Genomic DNA, 21,258 nt, shown 5'->3' on the forward strand with positions numbered 1-21,258 from the left:
GTTTGTATGTATTCAGTGTCTTGTTGGTCTTATAATTATTGTGGAGCATATGGAGATGACTTAGTAGAAAAACGGGTCACTGATGTGATGAGTTTTTTTTTTCCTTGATTTGGAGTTAAAAACATTGTTAACTATTGTCTACTTCCTCCCCTTTGTATGCGTGCGCAGAGACACAGACCCTGGTGACCCTCCATGATAACAATGGAACAGTAAGTAACTTCTGCCTGTCTGCTTGCTTTGTGCTTGTGTAGGCTTCCTTTCCCATGCCACCTCGTTTGTGGGAAAGCTTTTGCCCTCCTTGCTTTCACACTCACTGGCTTTCCTGTGTTGAGGTCTGACCGTATAGGCTTGTTATTGATAGAAGGAGGATAAGCCGGTGGGATATGCACATGCAGAGTGTGGAAAAGCCCCAAAAGAAATGAGCAATCATCTCTCTTTGCAAATGTCACAACTATGTATCACTGTGGAAGGTTTCTTGATGCTCTTTTCAGGGTTTCCACTTAGGTTTTGTTGTGGTTTTGAGGCAAGCTGTCATGAAGCCCAGTGTCTTAGTCGGGGTTCCTATTTCTGCACAAACATCATGACTAAGAATCAAGTTGGGGAGGAAAGAGTTTATTCAGCTTAAACTTCCACACTACTGTTCATCACCAAAGGAAGTCAGGACTGAAACTCACACAGGGAAGGGAAAAGGAGTTGATGCGGAGGCCATGGAGGGATGTTTCTTACTGTTTTCCTTCCCCTGGCTTGCTCAGCTTGCTCTCTTGTAAAACCCAAGACCACCAGCCCAGGGATGGTACCACCCACAATGGGCTGGGCCCTCCCCCCTTGATCACTAATTGAGAAAATGCCTTACAGCTGGGTCTCATGAAGGCATTTCCACAACTGAGGCTCCTTTTTCTATGATAAGTCCAGCTTGCGTCAAGTTGACACACAAAACCAGCCAGTACACCCAGGCTGGTCTTAAATTTACAGTGTAGCTTAGAATGACCTTGAACTCCCAATCTTCCTGCTTCCACCTCCATGGAGCTGAGATGTCCACCTTATATTTTGTATTTTTTTAAATCATTTTTTTTCTGTAACAAGACACCCAAGACACCATTCAAGAAAACTCAGAGCCATTAATTTATGTTCTGAACTATTATATACTGAACTAGAAAGAAAAAAAAAAAAGCACTACAAAGCCAGCTAGCAGTAGCAACTTGAAAATTCTTCGATGACTGAATATTGAAATTTCTCAGAGAGTAAAGGTACTTGCCACCCAGCCCGATGGACTACGAGTGTGATTCTTGGAACTCATGATAGGAGAGAACTGACTCCTAGCAGTTGTCCGGTGATGGCCATTCCTGTGTCCTGTACCATGCTCTGGATGCACACATATGCCTGTGCATAAATGCGCCAATAATTAATAGATTAATAATAATAATAATAAAATAGTAGTAGTCATAGTAGTCATAGTAGTAGTAGTAGAAGTAGTAGTAGTAGTAGTAGTAGTAGTAGTAGTAGTAGTAGTAGTAAACAACTCTTTAGGTCCAGGTCTAGAAGCCTGCATCACTTAATTTGATCTCTTTATTTGTGTGTTCATAGTCAGTGCCAGGCATCTTGAGCTTGCCTTTCCCTTCTTTGAGATAGCCATCACATCTAAGAACTTCTGTTGCCCACCAGTGCTAACTACTTAGCACATGGCGCTTTGTACAGGACTCCTGCTTTTATAGAAGTAATGTGTATTGATTAAATGAAGGACTTGGCTTCTGAGACTTATTGCTTTTATTTTTTAGTGCTGTTGTATTGTAGTTTTTATTTAGTCTTAGATTATTTTGTACATGCATATGGCATATTTCATTAATATTCACCTAACCCCCTTCCAACTCCTCCGAGATCCTTCTCATGTCTGCTCCCAAGTACGTGTCTTCTTTTTATTGTTGCTGTTCATAACCTACTGATCCTCATTAGTGCTTCCCATATAGGCATGGGTGGTTTGGATTTTTGAAGCAGGGTCTTGATAGGTAGTTCAGGCTGGCCTGGAATTTACTGCTTTCCTGCCTTAGTCTCCTGAGTACTGGGGTTACAGACATTCATCACCATGACTGGTTGGCTTATTTGTTCTAAAGGTGTCTCTGCTAACATTGTCTTTGAAGGTGGAAATGTGGACTTAATTTTAGAAAGAGAAGGATGTTGTATATGACTCTCTGGTATCAGAAATGAGAGAAAAAGCAAGTATTTACCACTGACTGAGCATTTATTGAGAAAGAGGCTCTTTGTCAATAACCCCACAGGATCACTAAGCTCTTGGAGATATGGAATTTAAATCCAGGACTGTGTAGCTACAGAGTCATGGCTTTTGCAACACTGCTTTTTGTTGTTGTGTGGATGGAGGTTTCCCTGAAAGACATCAAATTAGACCATTCTGAAACTCCCTCCCTCTGAACACAATTTTGAACCAGTCGGGTTCTATAAAGCCTTGTAAGGGATGGGGGCAGGTGAGATAAACTGTGACTTTTATATTACAGCATTGAAAGGAATAGCTTACTTCCTCATTAAGTACAAATATTAAGCCAATCCATTTCATTTCTTTGGTGAACGAAGCTCGTCTAGAAGAAGTCAAATCAAGGGTGGTTTCATCATTCCTGCCATCCCAAGAAGCCATTAAAAAAGAGTGGTCTGACCCTTGAACCATGAGACTGGTTGAGCATATTTCTGGACATCATGAGCTTGAATCCTGTTTTCTTTCCCCCAGAAAATTTCCACATGGGCCGATGAAATTAAGGACTCTGGAGAAACTATCAGAACTGCTGTCCACATTGGAGTAGGCGTCTCTGCTGGGCTGGCCCTGGCACTTATTCTTGGTGTTTTAATCCTTAAATGTAAGTCATTAGATGTTGCTCATTTTTCTTTCTGATAAAGAACTGTTACTGGGCTGGAGAGATGGCTCAGCAGTTAAGGGCACTGACTGCTCTTCCAGAGGACCCAGGTTCAAATCCCAGCACCCACATGGCAGCTCAGAACTGTCTGTAACTCCAAGATCTGACACTCTCACTTAGACATATGTGTAGGTAAAACACCAATGCACATAAAAATAAAGGTAAATAAGTAAATAAATAATCAAATAGGGGGTTGGGGATTTAGCTCAGTGGTAGAGCGTTTGCCTAGCAAGCGCAAGACCCTGGGTTCGGTCCCCAGCTCCGAAAAAAAGAGAGAAAAAAAATCAAATAGAACCGTTACTATAGGAACCAGTGCACACCTAGATAGAAATACAATCTTTCAAGTAAGCCTAAAGGTGGTTAGACTAGATACTCCTTTGTCTTTCCAAATGCTGCCAGTTCTGATAAGTAGTAAGCGTTTGAAGTTTCTATGTGTCAGGCAGACCCTATGCCCAATGCTTTACACTCCGTTGTTGTCATCGTCTTGTGACCTAGGTAGTACTATTGTTCCCAGTCTAGGGCAGAAGAAAATAAATCTTGCTGAGAGCATTGAGTTCTCAAAGCTTCATGGTGAGCAAGACACAAAGCTGGACCTTTAAGTCTAGGCGGACAACCAAGGATTGGCTATCCTTGGATACAAAACAAATTTTGGGGACTGGTGGGATGGCTCAGTGGGATCTGTTACAAGCTTGATGCTCTGAGTTTGATCCCAGGGACCAACATGGAAGTACTTGGGTACCCCTGACCTCTCCTGACCTCTCCTGACCTCTCCTGACCTCTCCTGACCTGTCCTCTCCTGTCCTGTCCTGTCCTGTCCTGTCCTCTCCTGACCTCTCCTGACCTCTCCTGACCTCTCCTGACCTCTCCTGTCCTGTCCTGTCCTCTCCTGTCCTGTCCTGTCCTGTCCTGTCCTCTCCTGTCCTGTCCTGACCTGTCCTGTCCTGTCCTGTCCTGTCCTGTCCTGACCTCTCCTGACCTCTCCTGTCCTGTCCTGACCTGTCCTGTCCTGTCCTGACCTGTCCTGTCCTGTCCTGTCCTGTCCTGTCCTGTCCTGTCCTGACCTCTCCTGTCCTGTCCTGTCCTGTCCTGACCTCTCCTGACCTCTCCTGACCTCTCCTGACCTCTCCTGTCCTGTCCTGTCCTGTCCTGTCCTGACCTCTCCTGTCCTGTCCTGACCTCTCCTGTCCTGTCCTGTCCTGTCCTGTCCTGTCCTCCCCTTCCCTCTCTTCTCCCTTTCCATCCCCTCCCCTCTCCTCTTATCTCTTCTCATCCACCATCCTCTTTTCTGTCTCTTTCTAATTAATTAAAAAAGCTACTCTTTTTACATAAGCCCATGCTTAACAGGAAACCCAACACCACCACTTCTTTCTATATGAGTTTCTATGTTGCTTTCTCAAGCATCTCTCTTTAACATTGAACCATGACTGAAATTCCTGAGCTGGGTTTTCTCCTCAAAGCACTCAGCACACATAGTTGTTTGTCTTTATTTAAACAAACAACGTGGGCTGGAGAGATGGCTCAGTGGGTAAGAGCACTGACTGCTCTTCCAGAGGTCCTGAGTTCAATTCCCAGCAACCACATGGTGGCTCACAACCATCTGTAAAGAGTTCTGATGCCCTCTTCTGGTGTGTCTGAAGACAGCTACAGTGTACTTATATATAATAAATAAATAAATCTTTAAACAAACAACGTGGGGTCTGGGCATGTAGTGCAATTATTAAAGTACTTTCATAGCATGTAGGAAGCTCTGGACACCCATAAAACTAGGTGGGTGGCATAGACCTGTAATCCCAGAACTCTCTAGAGCAGTGGTTCTCAACTTATGGTCACCTATCAGATATTCTATGTCTCAGATATTTACATTATAATTCATGACAGTAGCAAAATCACAGTTATGAAGTAACAAGAAAATAATTTCATGGTTGAGAGTCACCACGGCATGAGGAACTGTATTAAAGAGTTTCAGCATGAGGAAGGTTGAGAACCACTGTTCTGAAGGTGGAACCAGGAGAACGAGAAGTGCACAGTTATCCTCAGCCACACCGTGAGTTCCAGGCCAAGGTAGGCTGCCGGAGACCCAGTCTCAGGAAAAGGTATTTCCAGTTTGGTTATTGTACGTGGAGATCAGTATCACACTCAAGATCCAAATGTTCCCATCAGCCCAGCACCTTGCACACTTTCCTAATTGTGATTTATTCTCTCTTCTCTGAGAGCAGAGAAGGCATTAATCAGAGTGTAATGCATTACGTGAATCGTTCTCCTTAACATGTTTGGAACATGTCCAAATTGATGAATATAGGCATTGAAATCAGCCTTACTTCTCCCGATTGTTTTCTGCCATGTTTTGGTAAATGGGTTTTTCCAAGAAAGGATGAACCCCATACATACATGACCTTGCCCATAGACTTCATTTAAAATTCTGGGGACTGATCACTTGAATATGAAATTTAGAGGCTATTAAATGATGAGAGGAAAAATGATAACGTGCACTACTTTTGGAGTTCTTCCAAGACCTAGAAATTAGGGATTTATGTAAAAGATAAGAAGGAGGTAGGCATTCTTCTCTTCGAATCCTATCCCATGTTGGGAGTTCTTTCTCCTTTTCTTTTCTTTTTAAATAACATACATTTTTTCAATGAGACAGAAAACAGACTTACATACTATTATTTTTATTCCATTAATTTATTTATCTATCCACTTTATATTTCAATCACAAACAACCCTTGTTCCCAGTATCCCCTCATACAGCCCTTCCCCCATCCCTCCGTCCTTTCTCTTCTGAGAAGGGGGAAGACTCCCCTGGGTACCAACCATCCTGGCATATCAAGTCACTGCAGGACTAGGTAGTTCTCTCCTACTGAGGCCAGAGAAGGAAGCCCATTTAGGCAAACAGGATCCAGAGGCAGGCAACAGAGTCAGGGAGAGTCTCCAAGCCAGTTGTTGGGGGACCCACATGAAGACCAAGCTACACATCTGCTGCATATGTGTAGGGTGAAGTGTCCATCCCAGGTATGCTCTTTGGTTGGTGGTTCAGTCTCTGGGAGTCCCAAAGGGTTCAGGTTAGTTGACTCTGTTGGTTTTCCTGTGGAGTTCCTATCGCTTCCAGTTCCTTCAGTCCTTCCCCCAACTTTTACACAAGACTCCCCAAGCTCTGTCTGATGTTTGGCTGTGGTGAGCTGTGCATCTGTGTTGGTGAGCTGCTGGGTGGAGCCTCTCAGAGGTGATTTATGCTAGGCTTGTGTCTGCAAGCATAACAGTATCATTAATATTGTCAAGTATTTGGTCTTGCCCATGGAATGGGTCTCAAGTTAGGCTGTCATTGGTTGAGCATACCTCAGTCTCTGTTCCGTCTTTCTCCCTGCATTTCTTGGTGGCAGGACCAATTTGGGTTGAAGATTTTGTGTGTGGGTTGGTGTTCTTATCCCTCCATTCATATTCCTTCCCAGTTACAGGGGGTGAAACTTAAAGCTTCATATCCCTACTGCCAGGAGTCTCAGCTAGAGTCACCCTCATAGACTCCCTGGAGCCTTCCTCATTCCAGGTCTCTATCATGTCCTAGGCTCATTCTAATCTTTAAAAGAGGCATGAGTGAAATTCAACTCATATATACTGATACCTTTCAATGCTTTTCATAGGTTCCACATCTATGAATTAAACCATAAAGCCCAAAATAATTGAACATTATTTACACTTAGCATGTATAGGTGTTTTAATCCCCCAAATAAGGCAGCAGAACAATGATTTATATAGAATTTATCTCATGCTAGAAATTATAAGCTGTCTAGAGATCATTTAAAGTGTGTGGCAGATCACAACAGGTATCAGTGATGTTTTATATAAGGAATTTGAGTACATTTGGATTTTGGTGTAGGGTTAACATAGATGGTGGTTTTGAGGAATAGATCACAATGTTCTGTTCAGTTTATAATTTCCCCCTTGATACTACAGACAACAATTTGACAAATGAAATGGTCTGTTCTTAAGTCATGATGTTATAACTTCACACTGGCTGGGTAGTGCCCATCAGTCCTTAGCCTTTCTGGTGGACTGTCTGTTGACTTAGATGGCCATCCATCTTCACCACTGCTTAGCTTCCTTCAGCCCTCTCTTAACCAAGGAAATATCAAAGGTCTGCCTCCTTTGCCAAGTCTTAATTTCTTCATTTATAATTTTCTCCTGAATTGCCGATCTCACTTCTATCCTTAAAGTACCACAAATACAATTTTTGTCAAGCCAAAATTGCTCTCATTTTACTAATAATCACATATTGTTTTGTCTTTATTATGGTTAATTGTAAGTAACATCCCAAGTAAATTCTATACTTTGTTTTAAAATGTCTTCTCTTGGTTTTGGAAACACCATTCATTTTATTGATGGGCCAGCCCTTCCCATTATTTATATATTTACTCTTCTGTCTACTGTTTAGAAGGTGAAATTCTTTAGGATTTGGCCTTTTTCTCTTTGGTAAGCATTCTAGTTCATAACATATATTCTGTGAACTTAGATATTCTCTTTAGTCTTATCAACTGTTAAAATGTTGGTGCAGCTTGTCTCCCTGTCCAGTTGATAGCTTCACTTTAGAGGTTCATACATTCATACATCAGAAACAAGGGCTTCTGTATCCCACTCACCAGAACCCAACTCTCCGACTCTGGACTTCTCCACCATTTCACTACTGTCTCTCTGGTTGCTCATGCCAGAAATTTAGAAGTCATCTTAGAATATCTTTCTGATGTCTTAGTATATAATCAACTCCAGTCTCAGTCTCTGTACAAAATATATCTCAAAATTGCTTCATTATTCTCCATCTTGCTGGGTCAACCATTATCTTTATTTGTTTCTTTATTTCTTCTTCTAATCAGTTCTCTCCATAGTAGTCGGGTCAGACCATACCGCCATTCAATGATAGCATAAAGGTCTTCCTGTCTTATATCATCCAGATTCTTTTTGCTGTTGTTCGGTTGGTTTGTTTTGTGGAAACAGGGTCTCATATGTTGCTTGCTTGCCTTGGACTCTTGATCCTCTTGCCCCCACATCCCATGGCTGCAGCTACAGGATTATGACTGAAAAGGTCTTTAGGACCCAGCCTTCGCTTACCTCTCAGATGTTATTGGAGGACACTCTTGAGTTCTAGTCGTGGTTTTGGTTTTGATACCAACCCGATCTTTACTGAGGGTTCTCTGTTCCTGTAATTCCCCCCACCCCACCCAGTTCTTGACATACGTGACTCATTCTTTTCTTTCAGAACAGACCTCAAAAGTCATGTCCTAATGTTTTCTAACTTTTTTTGGTTTTGTTTTAGTATGGTGCTGGTTTCTTTTGATAGTGGATCATAATTTGAAATTTATTTTTTGTTTCTTCCTTCCCTTCTTCTCTCCCTCCATTCTTCTTCCTTCTTTCCTCACTAGGGTGTATGTTTCATGGAGTCAGAGCTCACTACTCTCCCTGTAGTCCTTGGTGCCTATCAAACTGCTGCACATACAGAATAAGCCTCATAATATTTGTTAAATAAGAGCTATACATTAATATTACTCTTAACATAGTCATATAGTACTGGTCATTTGGTTTAATTTGTTCTGAGGCAAGACCAAATTTCACTAGCAACTCTCATCTCCAATCAGTCCATTTTGTGCTAAGGACAAGTCTTCGCTTAGAGAGGTTTTCTGAGGAAGGAATGTTTGGGAAGGGTGAAAGAACGACTCAAGATTGACTAATCCTGGGTACAAACTGACAGCCTTGCTCAAGACAGTTCTCCAGACATCTCCAGACAGCTCAGCTCTTGTAGACCAAAGCCCAGTCTTTTATTTACATAGCAATTCATTAGTCCACCCCAGGTTCCCTTTTTTTGTAATCCCATGAATCAGCATTTTATGACCCTAGCCTCCTGATTCTTAGAAAAGATAGCAAGTACATTTTTTAAACATAGCAATGAATTAAGAGATCTGCCTGCTTTTGTAAGCACAGACAATAAGCTCTGGCTCTGAGATCACCATTTTCGCCATGCCTGGTCTTAAACTACCTCTACCTAGGCTGACCTGGAACTCAGGAATCTGCCTGTCTTTGTAAGCACAAACAGTAAGCTTACCTGGTTGGGATCTTGCCCTGTCATGGCCACTCCTCATATCTCTTTATCACCTTCCTTAATATCTTTCTGACAAGCTGGCTCCTAGTGCAGCTGTCCATTGAGGTACATGAAGCTCCTCATATAAGTTATATTGTATCCTTATATTTTGCATGGTTGAGAAATTATATATTCTTGAACTTGTGTTTTCAGAGTTCTTTCCCACAGTCATAAGAGCTGTCCTAAAGGTCACAGTGTTCACCATTTTGCTGATTTATACCCTCATTTCCAGTACTCATGCAGCTTCTAATTATCATGCAGTCCTTAACCTTGGCAGGGAGAACATTCCCTGAAAACTTTGGTAGGGAGAACATCTCCTGAAGGAGGAACATAAAGAAAATTATGCACATTATTATACAGCCAAGCCTCATGCTTAGCAACCATCAATACTCACGGAGGGCCAAGTCCTGCTAGTTCTTCTCCAGGGGTGGGAACTGTGTCACACTGTCCCTTCTGCCTGGCAGGACTTGGCAGTTTTATTTATTTCACTTATCTTAGAAAAACACTCTAATTGATTTTTCTTCTCCTGTTACTTAGGGTATTCCTCTAAGAAAAAGAAGTTGCAGGATTTGAGGTAAGAATAATGGAAGAGGGAATTGGGAAAATGGGAAAAGAGTATTGGGGAAAGAGGAAGGAGGTATACTATAGCTTTTATTATTTCTCTGAGAAATTCTGAATTAGAGCTTTGAAAATTTAGGTTAGGCTTCCTTTGTTTATAAATCATTAATTCAATAGCTGTCTCCCTGTGCATTTAGCTTCCTCTGTTCTAAAGCTGACATGTATAATTTGGCTTCTTATTGTTATCAAATACTTATTACTTATCTCTAGTGTCTAACAAACTGAAACTTTAAATGTATGTTTGTTGTTTTTATGTTGCTAATCAATTGATATACAGAAAAAAAAATCTCCTCAATCAGCTATAGTCAGGGTTTTTACAGCCCAGCCTAGGCATTTCCTACTGTGGCAGTATCTTAGCATGACTTGGGGACTAATCTTGCTGATTGATACAGGGCATACCTAGAACAACCAAATCAGGATCTTAGAAGATGGAGCCTGATGAGGTACTGTTCTCAAAGCTCTTTAGGTGATCCTCATTATTTCACTCCTGGCTGCGCACGCGCGCGCGCGCACAGGGACACACACACACACACACACACACACACACACACACTCCCAGGTTTACTGAAACTTACAGTTTCAGTAAGATTCAATACATGAAAAATTGCAATGCATTTCAAGGGAAAATACGATTATCTGCTGAATATTATAGGAAGCACATCTCAGAATCAACAAAATCCAGAATGTTCCAAAGACACAATAATATAAAGCAGAGAAAAATCATATAAATCCAAGTGTGGTATTCAATAACCAGTACCATTATTCTTACTTGGAAGTGTAACGGGAAACATGATATTCTTAGGTGACAGTGACAGGCATCAATCCAGTATCTGTGAAATGCTGTGCTCAGTGCTAAGCTCTGTCACTGCAACCCTCTAGTGTTGACTATTGTAACTCCAGCACAGTGCCTGATAAATATTAATAATTGACTCCAGCAAATGAACAATCTGGTGCTCCTCACAGCAGCCCTGCTGGAGGGCTCTCCTTCTTTCCATGTCTACAGTAGAGAAAACTGAGACACAAGGTTTGCTAACACACAGCTTCTATGGCTATGTGTATTTTGTTCACTGCTGCAGTCTATAGACTGCGCAGGACAATGTGTAACTGCCTTGAATTAAAAATTGCATATGTACATATGAGTGATATGAAAACAAATGGAAGACTGTTTGGGAACAAGAGATGAAGATGAGCTGTTATCTGGGAAAGTCTTCTGCCAACCTTATCACTTTATTTTTTTACAGTCTTATTACACTGGCCAACTCCCCACCAGGAGGGTTGGTGAATGCAGGAGCAGGCAGGATTCGGTCTGAGGAAAACATCTACACTATAGAGGAGAACATATATGAAATGGAGAATTCAAATGAGTACTACTGCTATGTCAGCAGCCAGCAGCCATCCTGACCGCCTCTGGGCTCCCGACTTTAAAGGCTCCCTTTCATTTCTGACTTTGGTACTTTCTTTTTCGAAAACTATGAGATAAGTCACCTGGCAACCTCATTGGAGGTTCTGTCCACAGCCACCAAGAAAAGAGTTCCTGTTTTCTGGGGATAACGAACTCACAAGGAGATTCAACTGTAACCTATGCTACATTGAAATGCACCACTTTACCTGAGTTTCAGGGACAGGATCTCCCAACCCAGAGACTGCACTCATGGATGTTGAAGCTCACATGTGCTTCCTTACATTAGGAATGGCTAGTATGATGTCTCTGAGACATTAAGGTTTGTGGTATGTCCGCAAAGCTCCTGAACAGGTAGAGGGAATAAAGGGCTAAGATCGGTAGGTGCAGGTCTTTGTTGGTGCTCGAAATCTAAAAAAGCTGGTGGTTTTCCTAGAGATTTCTAACCTTGAAAGATTCAGAGCCGGGTGGCATATGCTTAACATTCCATAACTTGGGAACCTCAGGCAGGAGGGTGGTGAGTTCAAGGTCAGCTGGGGCTATGTTGGTGAGACTTTGTCTCAAAAACAAAAGAAGAAAATAAACACACAGACACTGGAGACTGGAGATATGGCTCAGTGAGGTGCTTGTTATAAAGCATGAGGAACCTGAGTTTGGTCCCAGACCTGACATAAAAAAGCTAGGCATGGTAGTGCATGCTTGTGAACTCCAGAGATAGGGAGGTAAAGGCAAAGCAGATCCCTGGGGCATGATTGACGCCACCTTAGCCTAGATGGTGAGTTGCAAGTCCGTGAGAGTCCCTGTCTCATAATAAGATGGACTGTGTTCCTGGGGAACATCAATGGAGACTGTCCTGGGCTCTCTGCAGACATGCGCATGTACCTTACACACGCACATGCGCATGCGCACGCAAATGCGCACGCGCACATGAGGTTACACGCAAAAGATTAAAAGAAAGGAAGGATCAGAACAGGGCTAAATGATAGTGAAAGTTCTCTGTGTGCCTTCTGCCTCTCTATAATGTTTATCTCTATATGACTCTCCTCTGCCTCTGTTAAGACTGCCTCTGAACGGGAGCACTGAAATGCAGACCTGTAATTAATTCCAGCACCCAGAAGGTTGAAGCAGGAGCATGGAGAGGTCAGGAGCATGGTGTCCTACACTGCCAGACTCTCGTACACAAGAAAAACGTTGCCCATAAGTGGCCTGCTGACTGCGAAAGGAAACTTTTTACGAAAGCTGCACCTTGCCTGCTGTGTGCTCAAAGGGAACTGACTCAGACAACTTCTCCATTTCTGGAGGAAACTGGAGCCGTGTTTCTGACAGAAGAAGAACCGGTGACTGGGACACACGAAGGCAGACCTCTTGCAGCAATCTATATAGTCAGCAAAAGATCCTTTTGGTAGGACAGTGGTCACCAAACTTAATTTCCAAGCTGGTGGAGCTCAGTTTCATCTGGCTTACAACTGCTTGGCCAGTGCCTTGGTCTGTGTTGGTTCTCATATATAACAGAGTCAATTAAATAGACCCAGAGTGAAAATATTAAGTGAGCAGAAAGGTAGCTTTGTTGAAAGACTTTTTGCACCGGGGTGCTACTGTGTATGTCAGAGGACGTCTGTTAGTGAAGGCACTGAAACCTGCATGTTTGGATCTTTTCTTGTATGAATTTTGATGTTTAGGCTGCATTTAGCTAGCTGTGGAACTACTGGATCTTTTAGGTGGGTATGGAAGGGAGACCATCTGCAGAATCAATTAGGTAACATCTCTCATGCAGATGGGAAAATTAATCTCAAGTGTTTTAAAGTAATAAAACCAACTGTACTAGTGAAGTACTTTGAGCATATTTAAACCAGATCAATGGTTTCCCCCATTGAGGTCCTTATCTGACAAAGTCTTTAAGCAAGGGCATATATACAAAGACGATCACTGCTGTGGTGTTTGCCAGGGATTTTTTTTTTATATCAATAGAGGGATAATTAATTAATACGGTATTATAGTTTATATTGATTGATAATTTGACAGATATAAGATCACCTTGGAGATCGATCTCTGGCTGTGTCTCTGAGGCATTTTCTAGGTTAGGTTAGGTGAAATGGGGAGATCCACTAAATATTTTCTTGTTTCCTGTCTTCATCAAAGAACATTGGTCAAGGTCAAGGGCACCAGAAGGAGTCAGTAAGCTAGAACTAGAATCCTTGTTTTTAGACCTGTGGTCACCTAAAATCAGGTATTCAAGATGGAGTTGGTGGGTGGCACAGGAAAAATGAGGGAGCCAAAGGAGGTAGTAAAAGGGGCCAGGAAATGGTAAACAGATACTTAAAGGCTTCAAAAATGAGAGGATGGAGAGATGGCTCGGCAGTTCAGAGGGATGGCTGTGCCATTACGGGGACTATAGTTTGGAACTCAGCACCTTTGCAACAAGACTGGAGTCTACTGCAGGTGTGCAGCCTTGGTGGAGGTGGTCAGAGAGTAAGATGACTGGACTTCCTGGCTTCTAGCCTAGCAGAGAAACAGAAGAATGGCTGATTGTATGGTGTGATAATTTATATCGATTGTTAACTTGACAGGGTCTAAGATCACCTTGGAGATGAATCTCTGCCTGTGTCTGTGAGGTACTTTCTAGAGTTGGTCTATTGAGGTGGGAAGACCCACCCTGAGTGTGGGTGGGGCCTTCTCCTGTGCTGGTGTTCAGGATGGACGCTGCCTTATAGAAATAGAGAAACAGAGGAGGACACGTGATTCCCTCTTCTAGTCTCTGTGCATGTGCTCACACACACATACAACACACACGTGTGCATGCATTTTCGCACACACACAAACACAACTCTTTAAAAAAATGTAACACAAAATCCAATTCACGGTAATATGAAAAGTGAAAAGAAATCAATCTATACAAATAAACGCAAGAGAGATACAGGATGACCAGATTAAAATTAATAAAAATAACACACAAAACCAACACCAAGGGGGAAAAGAACTGATGGAATGACTCAGTGTAAGCCTCATGACTTGAGTTGGATCCCCAAGCCCCTGTCAACTTAAGTTCGATCCCTGGAACCTATGGTGAAAGAGAGACCTGACTCCTGAAAGTTGACCTCTGACTTCTACATTCACGCTGCATGAGCCTATGTTCACACACTCATCATACATACACAATAACAATGCATTGGATTAAAAATTTAAAAAAGCTAAAGAATTCAAAACTCATGGAAAGATTAAGGCCTTCTGGGATGCATGAGACACAATTTCAAAACAACAAAAAAAGAAGAGTAAAACTCAAAAAGCAAGAAATCAAAGGCTGGCAAGATGGCTCAGCCTTGTTTTAGAATTATGAAGGCTGGAGTTTAGAACCTTGTGTCTGTGTAACAAGCTAGGTGTCTTCCACATGCCTATAACCCCGTCTCTGAGTGTGTGTGTGTGTGTGTGTGTGTGTGTGTGTGTGTGTGTGTGTAAGAATCACCTGCCTTTGCTGGCTTCTAGCACAGTAGAACAAATTTAAGACTCAATTCTTGGGGCTGGGGATTTAGCTCAGTGGTAGAGCGCTTACCTTGGAAGCGCAAGGCCCTGGGTTCGGTCCCCAGCTCCGAAAAAAAGAACCAAAAAAAAAAAAAAAAAAAAAAAAGACTCAATTCTTGGAAAGTCCCTGCCTCAAAAGAACAAGTGGAGAGAAATAGAGGAGGTTACCCAAAGCCCTCTTATAGCCTTTACTCATGTGTACACACACACACAAACACACACTACTAACAGACTAATTGACTGACTGACTGACTAACTAACTAACTAACTAGCTAACTGTGGTGGTTTGAATAGGAATGGTCTCCATAGACTCATGTGTTTGAATGCTTAGTGCAGAGGGAATGATACTATTAAGTGGTGAGGCCTTGGGGCTGGAGAGATGGCTCAGTGGTTAAGAGCACTGATTGCTCTTCCTAAGGTCCTGAGTTCAAATCCCAGCAACCACATGGTGGCTCGCAACCATCTGTAATGAGATCTGATGCCCTCTTCTGGTGTGTCTGAAGACAGCTACAGTGTACTTATATACAATAAATAAATAAATCTTATTTTTAAAAAAAGGTGTGGCCTTGCTGGAGTAGGTGTGGCCTTCTTGGAGGAAGTATATCACTGTGGAATCAGGCCTGATCGTCTTAAATGCTCAAGCTATGCCCATTGTGACGGACGCGCTCCTGCTGCCTGCAGATCAAGAACTCTCAGCTCCTTCTTCAGCACCTTGTCTGCCTGCGTGCCACCATGTTTCCCACCATGATGATAATGAACTAAACCCCTGAAACTATAAGCCAGCTCCAATGAAATGTTGTCCTTCACAGAAATAGAAACCCTAACTAACTAACTAACTAACTAACTAGCTAACTTTAAAAATCAAGGAGGTTGCAGTGCAGCAGTTAGATTACTTATGTACTATGCACAGCCCTATGTTGATTGCTAGCATACATACATGGGGAATGGTGGAATACTTCTGTGATCCCAGCATTCTGAAGCTAGAAGGTAAGAAGTTGAAAGTCATCCTTAGTTGATTTGAGGTTAATCTTTGTATGAATAAAGACCAGAACCTGTGGTTCTGCTTTTCTGCCTAGCCTTTAGGATGTCAGAACACCGCTGACACACATTCAGGAGAAGCAAAACACAGTCTAAGTTAGGGATCCCCGCCCTTGTTTTTCTGGGTGAGAAATGACAGGGGCCGGGACTGCGGCTGTGGGGTCTGCAACTCCTGGGCACCCAGATGCCTCTGGGAACCGAGAAGAGTTGAGAATGGGGGCTCCCTTCTCTCTGGGCACCCAGAAGCTTCTGGGGACCGAGGAGAGTTGGGAACAGGGCCAGTTGGCCTGCAATGAGCCGGAGTGCTGGTGAGGAGAGGGGAGATCCAGCTTAGCTCAGAGTGAATGCCAGGAGTGCGACGGGCTGGAAGAGAAGCCCTCTAAGGGAGACTTGGGAGCACTCTATGACAAGGGGCCCCTCTCCCTCACAGTCTTTGATGAAGGAGAAAGTCCTTGCTTGTCCAAACTGCTTTATTCATGGTGGATGAGGATGCAGACCACTTACTTAGGGTGAACCAGAGACTAAATACCTTTTGCAGGAAGAGATGCCTAGGAAGAAAACTGCTCGTTTCCATTGGCTAAACACTCGAGCCCCCTAGACACATTAGTCTGGAGAACTCTAGGTTCTATGCTAAGTGGCTGGTTGTGGTTGTCATGGTCTTTTTAGTGGGGTGTTCCAAGACAGGAATCTGGTTGGGAGCTAGTTCAAACTCTTGCCATTCTCAATTAAGAGTTTTATCAGGATTCTGAAATTTGCTGGAACCTTACCAGTTCTACTGTCTGGTGGCACAGTCTACTGCCCCACAAGAACCAGCCTGGGCTATATGAGACCCTGTCTGAGAGAGGCGGGGAAGGGGAGAGGGAAAGGGAGATAAGGAAGAGGGGAGAAAGGAGAGAGGGAGAGAGAGAGAGAGAGAGAGAGAGAGAGAGAGAGAGAGAGAGAGAGAGAGAGAGAGAGAGTGTTAGGTGAATGTGTAGTTCATTCTTACAAGTGCTTAGGAGTTTCCTATTAGACCAGACAAGTCCTGAGAAGGGAAGGTTACCAGCCTATGACATATAGGTTTGGAATTCCCAAGATAGAACTCATCAGCAGTTCAATGGCTCTCCTGATAACAGCAAGTCAATTTATACGAATCATTTCCCCCTTTAAAAATAAAAAGAGCATGTGCTTGTGGAAAGGGCTTGTTGATATTTGTGGAAACCCAGTACAACTTATTCTAATAATAGAAATGGACAGGCTGTGTTCTTTTCTAAGCTTATGACTTGAGGTCGAGAAATGTAGTCCTTACATAATACCACTTCCAGCAACATCCAACCTCTTTATCAAACAAAAATGAGAGTTTAGAGCTCAAATGGCCCTCATGCCTACTCCCAAAGGTGATCTATTGACTTATGGAAATAGAGCAGAACAAAAATATCTCCCCAGACTTTTATGCAAGTGGCCTCGATCCGGCAGGAGAGGAGATGAGTGGAGGTGCCCTAGAGTAACCATTTTGAGATCCATCATTTTCTGGGTTTCAGCTGAGAAGTGGGGGAGAGACAGGGTAAGATGACCATTTTGTCTAGGGGTCCTCAAGGCTGAGAGAGGCTTAGGTTTCAGTTGTCTTTTCAGTGAGGGACTTGTGCAAAGAGGAAACGTGAACCAGAACTGTTCCTTCCAGGTTCCTAGAGCCTTTGCGGCCCGTCTTAGCTGTGTTGCCCACTGCTATAAATAAAGATCACTCAGGCTAGCTAAATGGCTCAGGGCATTAAGGTGCTGGCTGATGACTTGAGAGTTTGATCCCAGGAGGCCACGGGGCAGGAGGAAAGGGCTGATGTCTCTAAGCTGTGCTCTCACTTCCGAAATGCCCTTCAGCACACACAGAATGAATGAATGAATGAACCAATGAAATTTTAAAAAAAGGTTATTTCAAGTCACTTGTTTCCTCTTTGGTCAATCTCTTTTTATAAATTCACGTCCAAATCTCTTGTGCCTGTAATGAGTTCCTTTTTCCAGAGAAAACAGAGAGGTTTTTGGTTTTGTTTGTTTTTTTTTTTTTAAAGTGGCTTATTTAACTATTCATGTGCAGTAATGAGGTATCAGTTTAAAGCTGCTCACATTTTAACCTGATAATTGTAGGCGTGTCACCTTTAAATTATTTCATTAAAGTTTTACATTTTAGTCTTACAGCTTATAAATTGATGTGTTTTTAATTTCTACCTTTTGTTGTTTGAACTTTGAGGGCTCTTTCCTTTTTTCTTTGCTTTCTATATTTCTTTTTTTGTTGTTTTTGTTTGCTTGGGTTTTTTGTTTGTTTTTTATTTTATTTTATTTTATTTTGTCTTTTTTTTTTTTTTTTTTTTTTTTTTTTTTTTTTTTTTCGGAGCTGGGGACCGAACCCAGGACCTTGCGCTTGCTAGGCAAATGCTCTACCACTGAGCTAAATCCCCAACCCCGTTCTTCTTGTTTTTAATACAAGTTCTTGCTCAGTCGACTTGACTGTCCGGTTGGACCTCAAATTTAATGTAATCCTTCTACCTCTCTCTGCCTCTTGAGTGCTGGGATTAGAACCATCACACTGGGTTCCATTCATTTTAAATCTAGATCAGATAAAACCCTGCCATTCCCTCCCTTCTGCTAAAGCTCCCCCGTTCTCCCAAGGAATGACCTCTGACGCTTAGTGGTGCTTTATTCTTCTAGACCAGCACTGTCTAGGAGAAGCTCAATGTGGGGTGTGGTCATGGGTGGTGGTGGTGGTGGCAGCTGCTACAGAAGTAATTTTGAATTTTCTACCACAATTTACATTCACATGTTTGTTTACTTCCTTCCAATTGGCTCTGACACACCCATTCCCTACAAGGTCGTGTGAGCGCAGCTCAGCTGTGCACTGAGCCTGTTTATACTGCTGGAGTGAAATAAGGGGCGGACCCTAAGGTTGTTTCCTACCTGTTTGCACCACAGTAGATTTCTACAACAGCCTCTCCTCCCCCCCTCTCTCTCTCTCTCTCTCTCTCTCTCTTAAATGTGGTGCTGGTGGTGAGGGGCTTAGATAGAGTATTATGGGTTATGGTGACCTTGAACTCTTGCTCTCCAGAGTTCCTACCTCCACCTCCATTGCTGTGGTCTCTGCTGTATCACCCTGAAGGGTTAGAACAATTTGTTTATGCCAAAATTGACTATATCATAGCCAAACTCTCAAAGCTGAGGTAGCAGAAGGCTCCAGTGCTCACGGTGAAGGGCTTGAAGGTCTGTCTGCTCTAGGCCTTAGTGAAGGTCTCCACAGTTTTCACTGTTCCTTCCAACAGTGACATCAACCACTCTCCTCAGGCAAAAAATCTCCGACACACATGCAGCGGCCTCATCATCCTGGAATTCCAGGGAACGACTATGCAATGTGACCTTTCACTCTGTCCTTGCTGCTTCTTTCCAGTCAAGGTGTCAGAAGAGCACTCTGGGCAGGGCCGCCAGCCTGAAGCTAATTGCTAATTGACAGTAGCCTTGGGATATCTTGTTGGATTGTTTATTTCCATGTTGATCAAGTTTTTAATCATGAAAGAATATGGATCTGCGGGAAAATCATGTTTCCCTGTAGTCATCCAGTGTCCTTTAAGGTCTGCAGCGAGTGCACCAGGGACCATTGATCAAAACAAGGGGAGTTGTATGACACTGTTAACTGAGTCTTGTTCCTTACTGGGAGTCCTGGGATTGGTTCCTGAAGTTTGAATGCTTTAGTGGGGTGTGGTTTCACATGACTTCAATTCTGGCATGAGGCAGGGGGATTGCTATTGTGAGAGCAGCCTGATCTACACAGCAAAAAGACCCTGTTTCAAAAGTAGAATGAGGACAACAGCAAAAACAAAATAATGTGAAATATATCTTAGTGGTATACACGATTAAATAAACATCACTAAATAAATAACATGCGAAGACTGTGCTAATGTATACTAAAATATTAAAACCAAAAGTTAAAAAATAATGGAAAAGACAAACATGTCGGTGCATACTTGATGTCTAGTGCTCCAGAACCAGAAACAAGAGGACTGAGACCCTAAGGCCAGCCTCAGCTACATGGATACTTGAGGTTCCTGAGTTATATGAGACTTCATCTTAAAACAAAGCAGCAAAAACCCAGCCCAGCAAACATCAAAATATATGGTTTATCTTTAGAGTGGAATTCCCCCATTCTCTGTTCTTCCTGTTAATCCCCTCCACTGCCCAGGGGTCATCTGAATGGTTTCTTTGAACTTAGACCAGCACAGTGCGAATACGACAAGAACCTCACAGGCAGTTTTAATTTTCTACTATCTATATTAAAAAGAAATGGGTGATAGGGCTTGAGAAATTGTTCAGCAAGCAGTTAGATGGACTGCTCACCTCAGTGGTGAAGGCCAGACTGAGCTGAGAGACCAAAACTTTTGGGTTCAGACTCTGTCTTAGAGAACCTGACCTAAGGTTAAACTCAAGTTAACTAACAGGATGGTGCCTAGCACCAGTTTCCAGTCTACCCCACAATAAGACCTGTGTCTAGCACCAGTTTCCAGTCTACCCCACAATAAGACCTGTGTCTAGCACCAGTTTCCAGGCTACACCACAAGAAGACCTGTGTCTAACACCAGTTTACAGGTTGTTCCCCAAACAAATCTGCACCCCTGAGTTAAAAGCCTACCTCTGCCTAACAACCACCAATCAGGAGGAAAGCAGAAGTTAAGTTTGAGGTTTGGCTCCTAGCACCAGCCATGTTAAAGGCCAGGGTGCTCCCTCCACACCCCCAATCAGATGTGTACCAGGCTAGATACCCCCTTTCTTGCCTCTATAAATGCTTGCCTAAAACTAGGCTCAGGGCTCCCCCTTCCTGTTGTGTCAGAGTTGGCGGGGACCCCAAGCTCAAGCTTGAATAAAGAGACCCTATTGAGATTGCAGCTCCTTGGTGGCCTTTTGGGGTTCACAAATGTTTCCTGGCACAACAGAGCAAACCAGCACCATATACAAAGACAACATCCCAAGAACACCTGAATCCCAGCTCTGTGGGTGGTGGTGGTGAGAAGAGATGGGGAATTGCTCTGCCTTTCTGCCTTATGGCTTCTGGTATAATAGAGGAAACGTGACTCAAAGGAATAGGCAGAATGATACAAGAGGACACCAGATACACACACACACACACACACACACACACACACACACACACACACACACACAGAGCAACCGACAAACAGAAATTTAAAATAGGAATGAGTGATATTAATTTTAAGCGTTTATTTTATTTAACTCGAAGCACTGAAAAATCTATCTTATCATCTTAATATGGAACAGATTTTGAAAGTCACTAGGGAGAGTTCATACACTTTTGCTGTAAGTCTCACAAATTCAGTGTGCATTTTACCTTTATAACGCATCTCGGCCCTCATTGGCCACGTCTCAGGTGCTCAGCTGCATAAGGAATCGCACATTCTATCTAGCTTGTATAAAGGATTTACAAGCTGTAAGCCTAGATTGGATGGGATTTGGATCTATTTTAACTTACATCCCAGCTCTCTTCTCTTGTTACTTGCTGTTTCTTCTGGCCACTGGGTAGTCATGGCAGGTCCCTTCTCTTGGCAGCCTCATCCTCCTTTGGTCACCATTCTTCTCTGTTACTCTCTCTACATGCAACCCCCAGCCATGTAACAGAA

The 21,258-nt window shown here is 42.8% G+C and overlaps 1 protein-coding gene across 2 annotated transcripts in view; it reads left to right on the forward strand.

The window, feature by feature from the left end:
• Positions 1-15,121, forward strand: part of Havcr2 (hepatitis A virus cellular receptor 2) — a 28,692-nt gene extending 13,571 nt beyond the window's left edge. Inside the window, exons 3-6 of one of the 2 annotated variants that reach the window (XM_087573380.1) lie at positions 169-209; positions 2,735-2,861; positions 9,577-9,613; positions 10,899-15,121. In XM_087573380.1, the coding sequence (XP_087429506.1) occupies positions 169-209; positions 2,735-2,861; positions 9,577-9,613; positions 10,899-11,058 (365 nt within the window). In that variant the 3' untranslated portion in view covers positions 11,059-15,121. The remainder of the gene's footprint in view (positions 1-168; positions 210-2,734; positions 2,862-9,576; positions 9,614-10,898) is intronic. The other variant, NM_001100762.1, reaches the window with a different exon arrangement.
• The last annotated feature ends 6,137 nt before the right edge of the window (positions 15,122-21,258 follow it).

The sequence above is a fragment of the Rattus norvegicus genome, chromosome 10, assembly GCF_021556685.1.
Source record: "Rattus norvegicus strain SHRSP/BbbUtx chromosome 10, alternate assembly SHRSP_T2T, whole genome shotgun sequence".
NCBI lineage: Eukaryota > Metazoa > Chordata > Mammalia > Rodentia > Muridae > Rattus > Rattus norvegicus.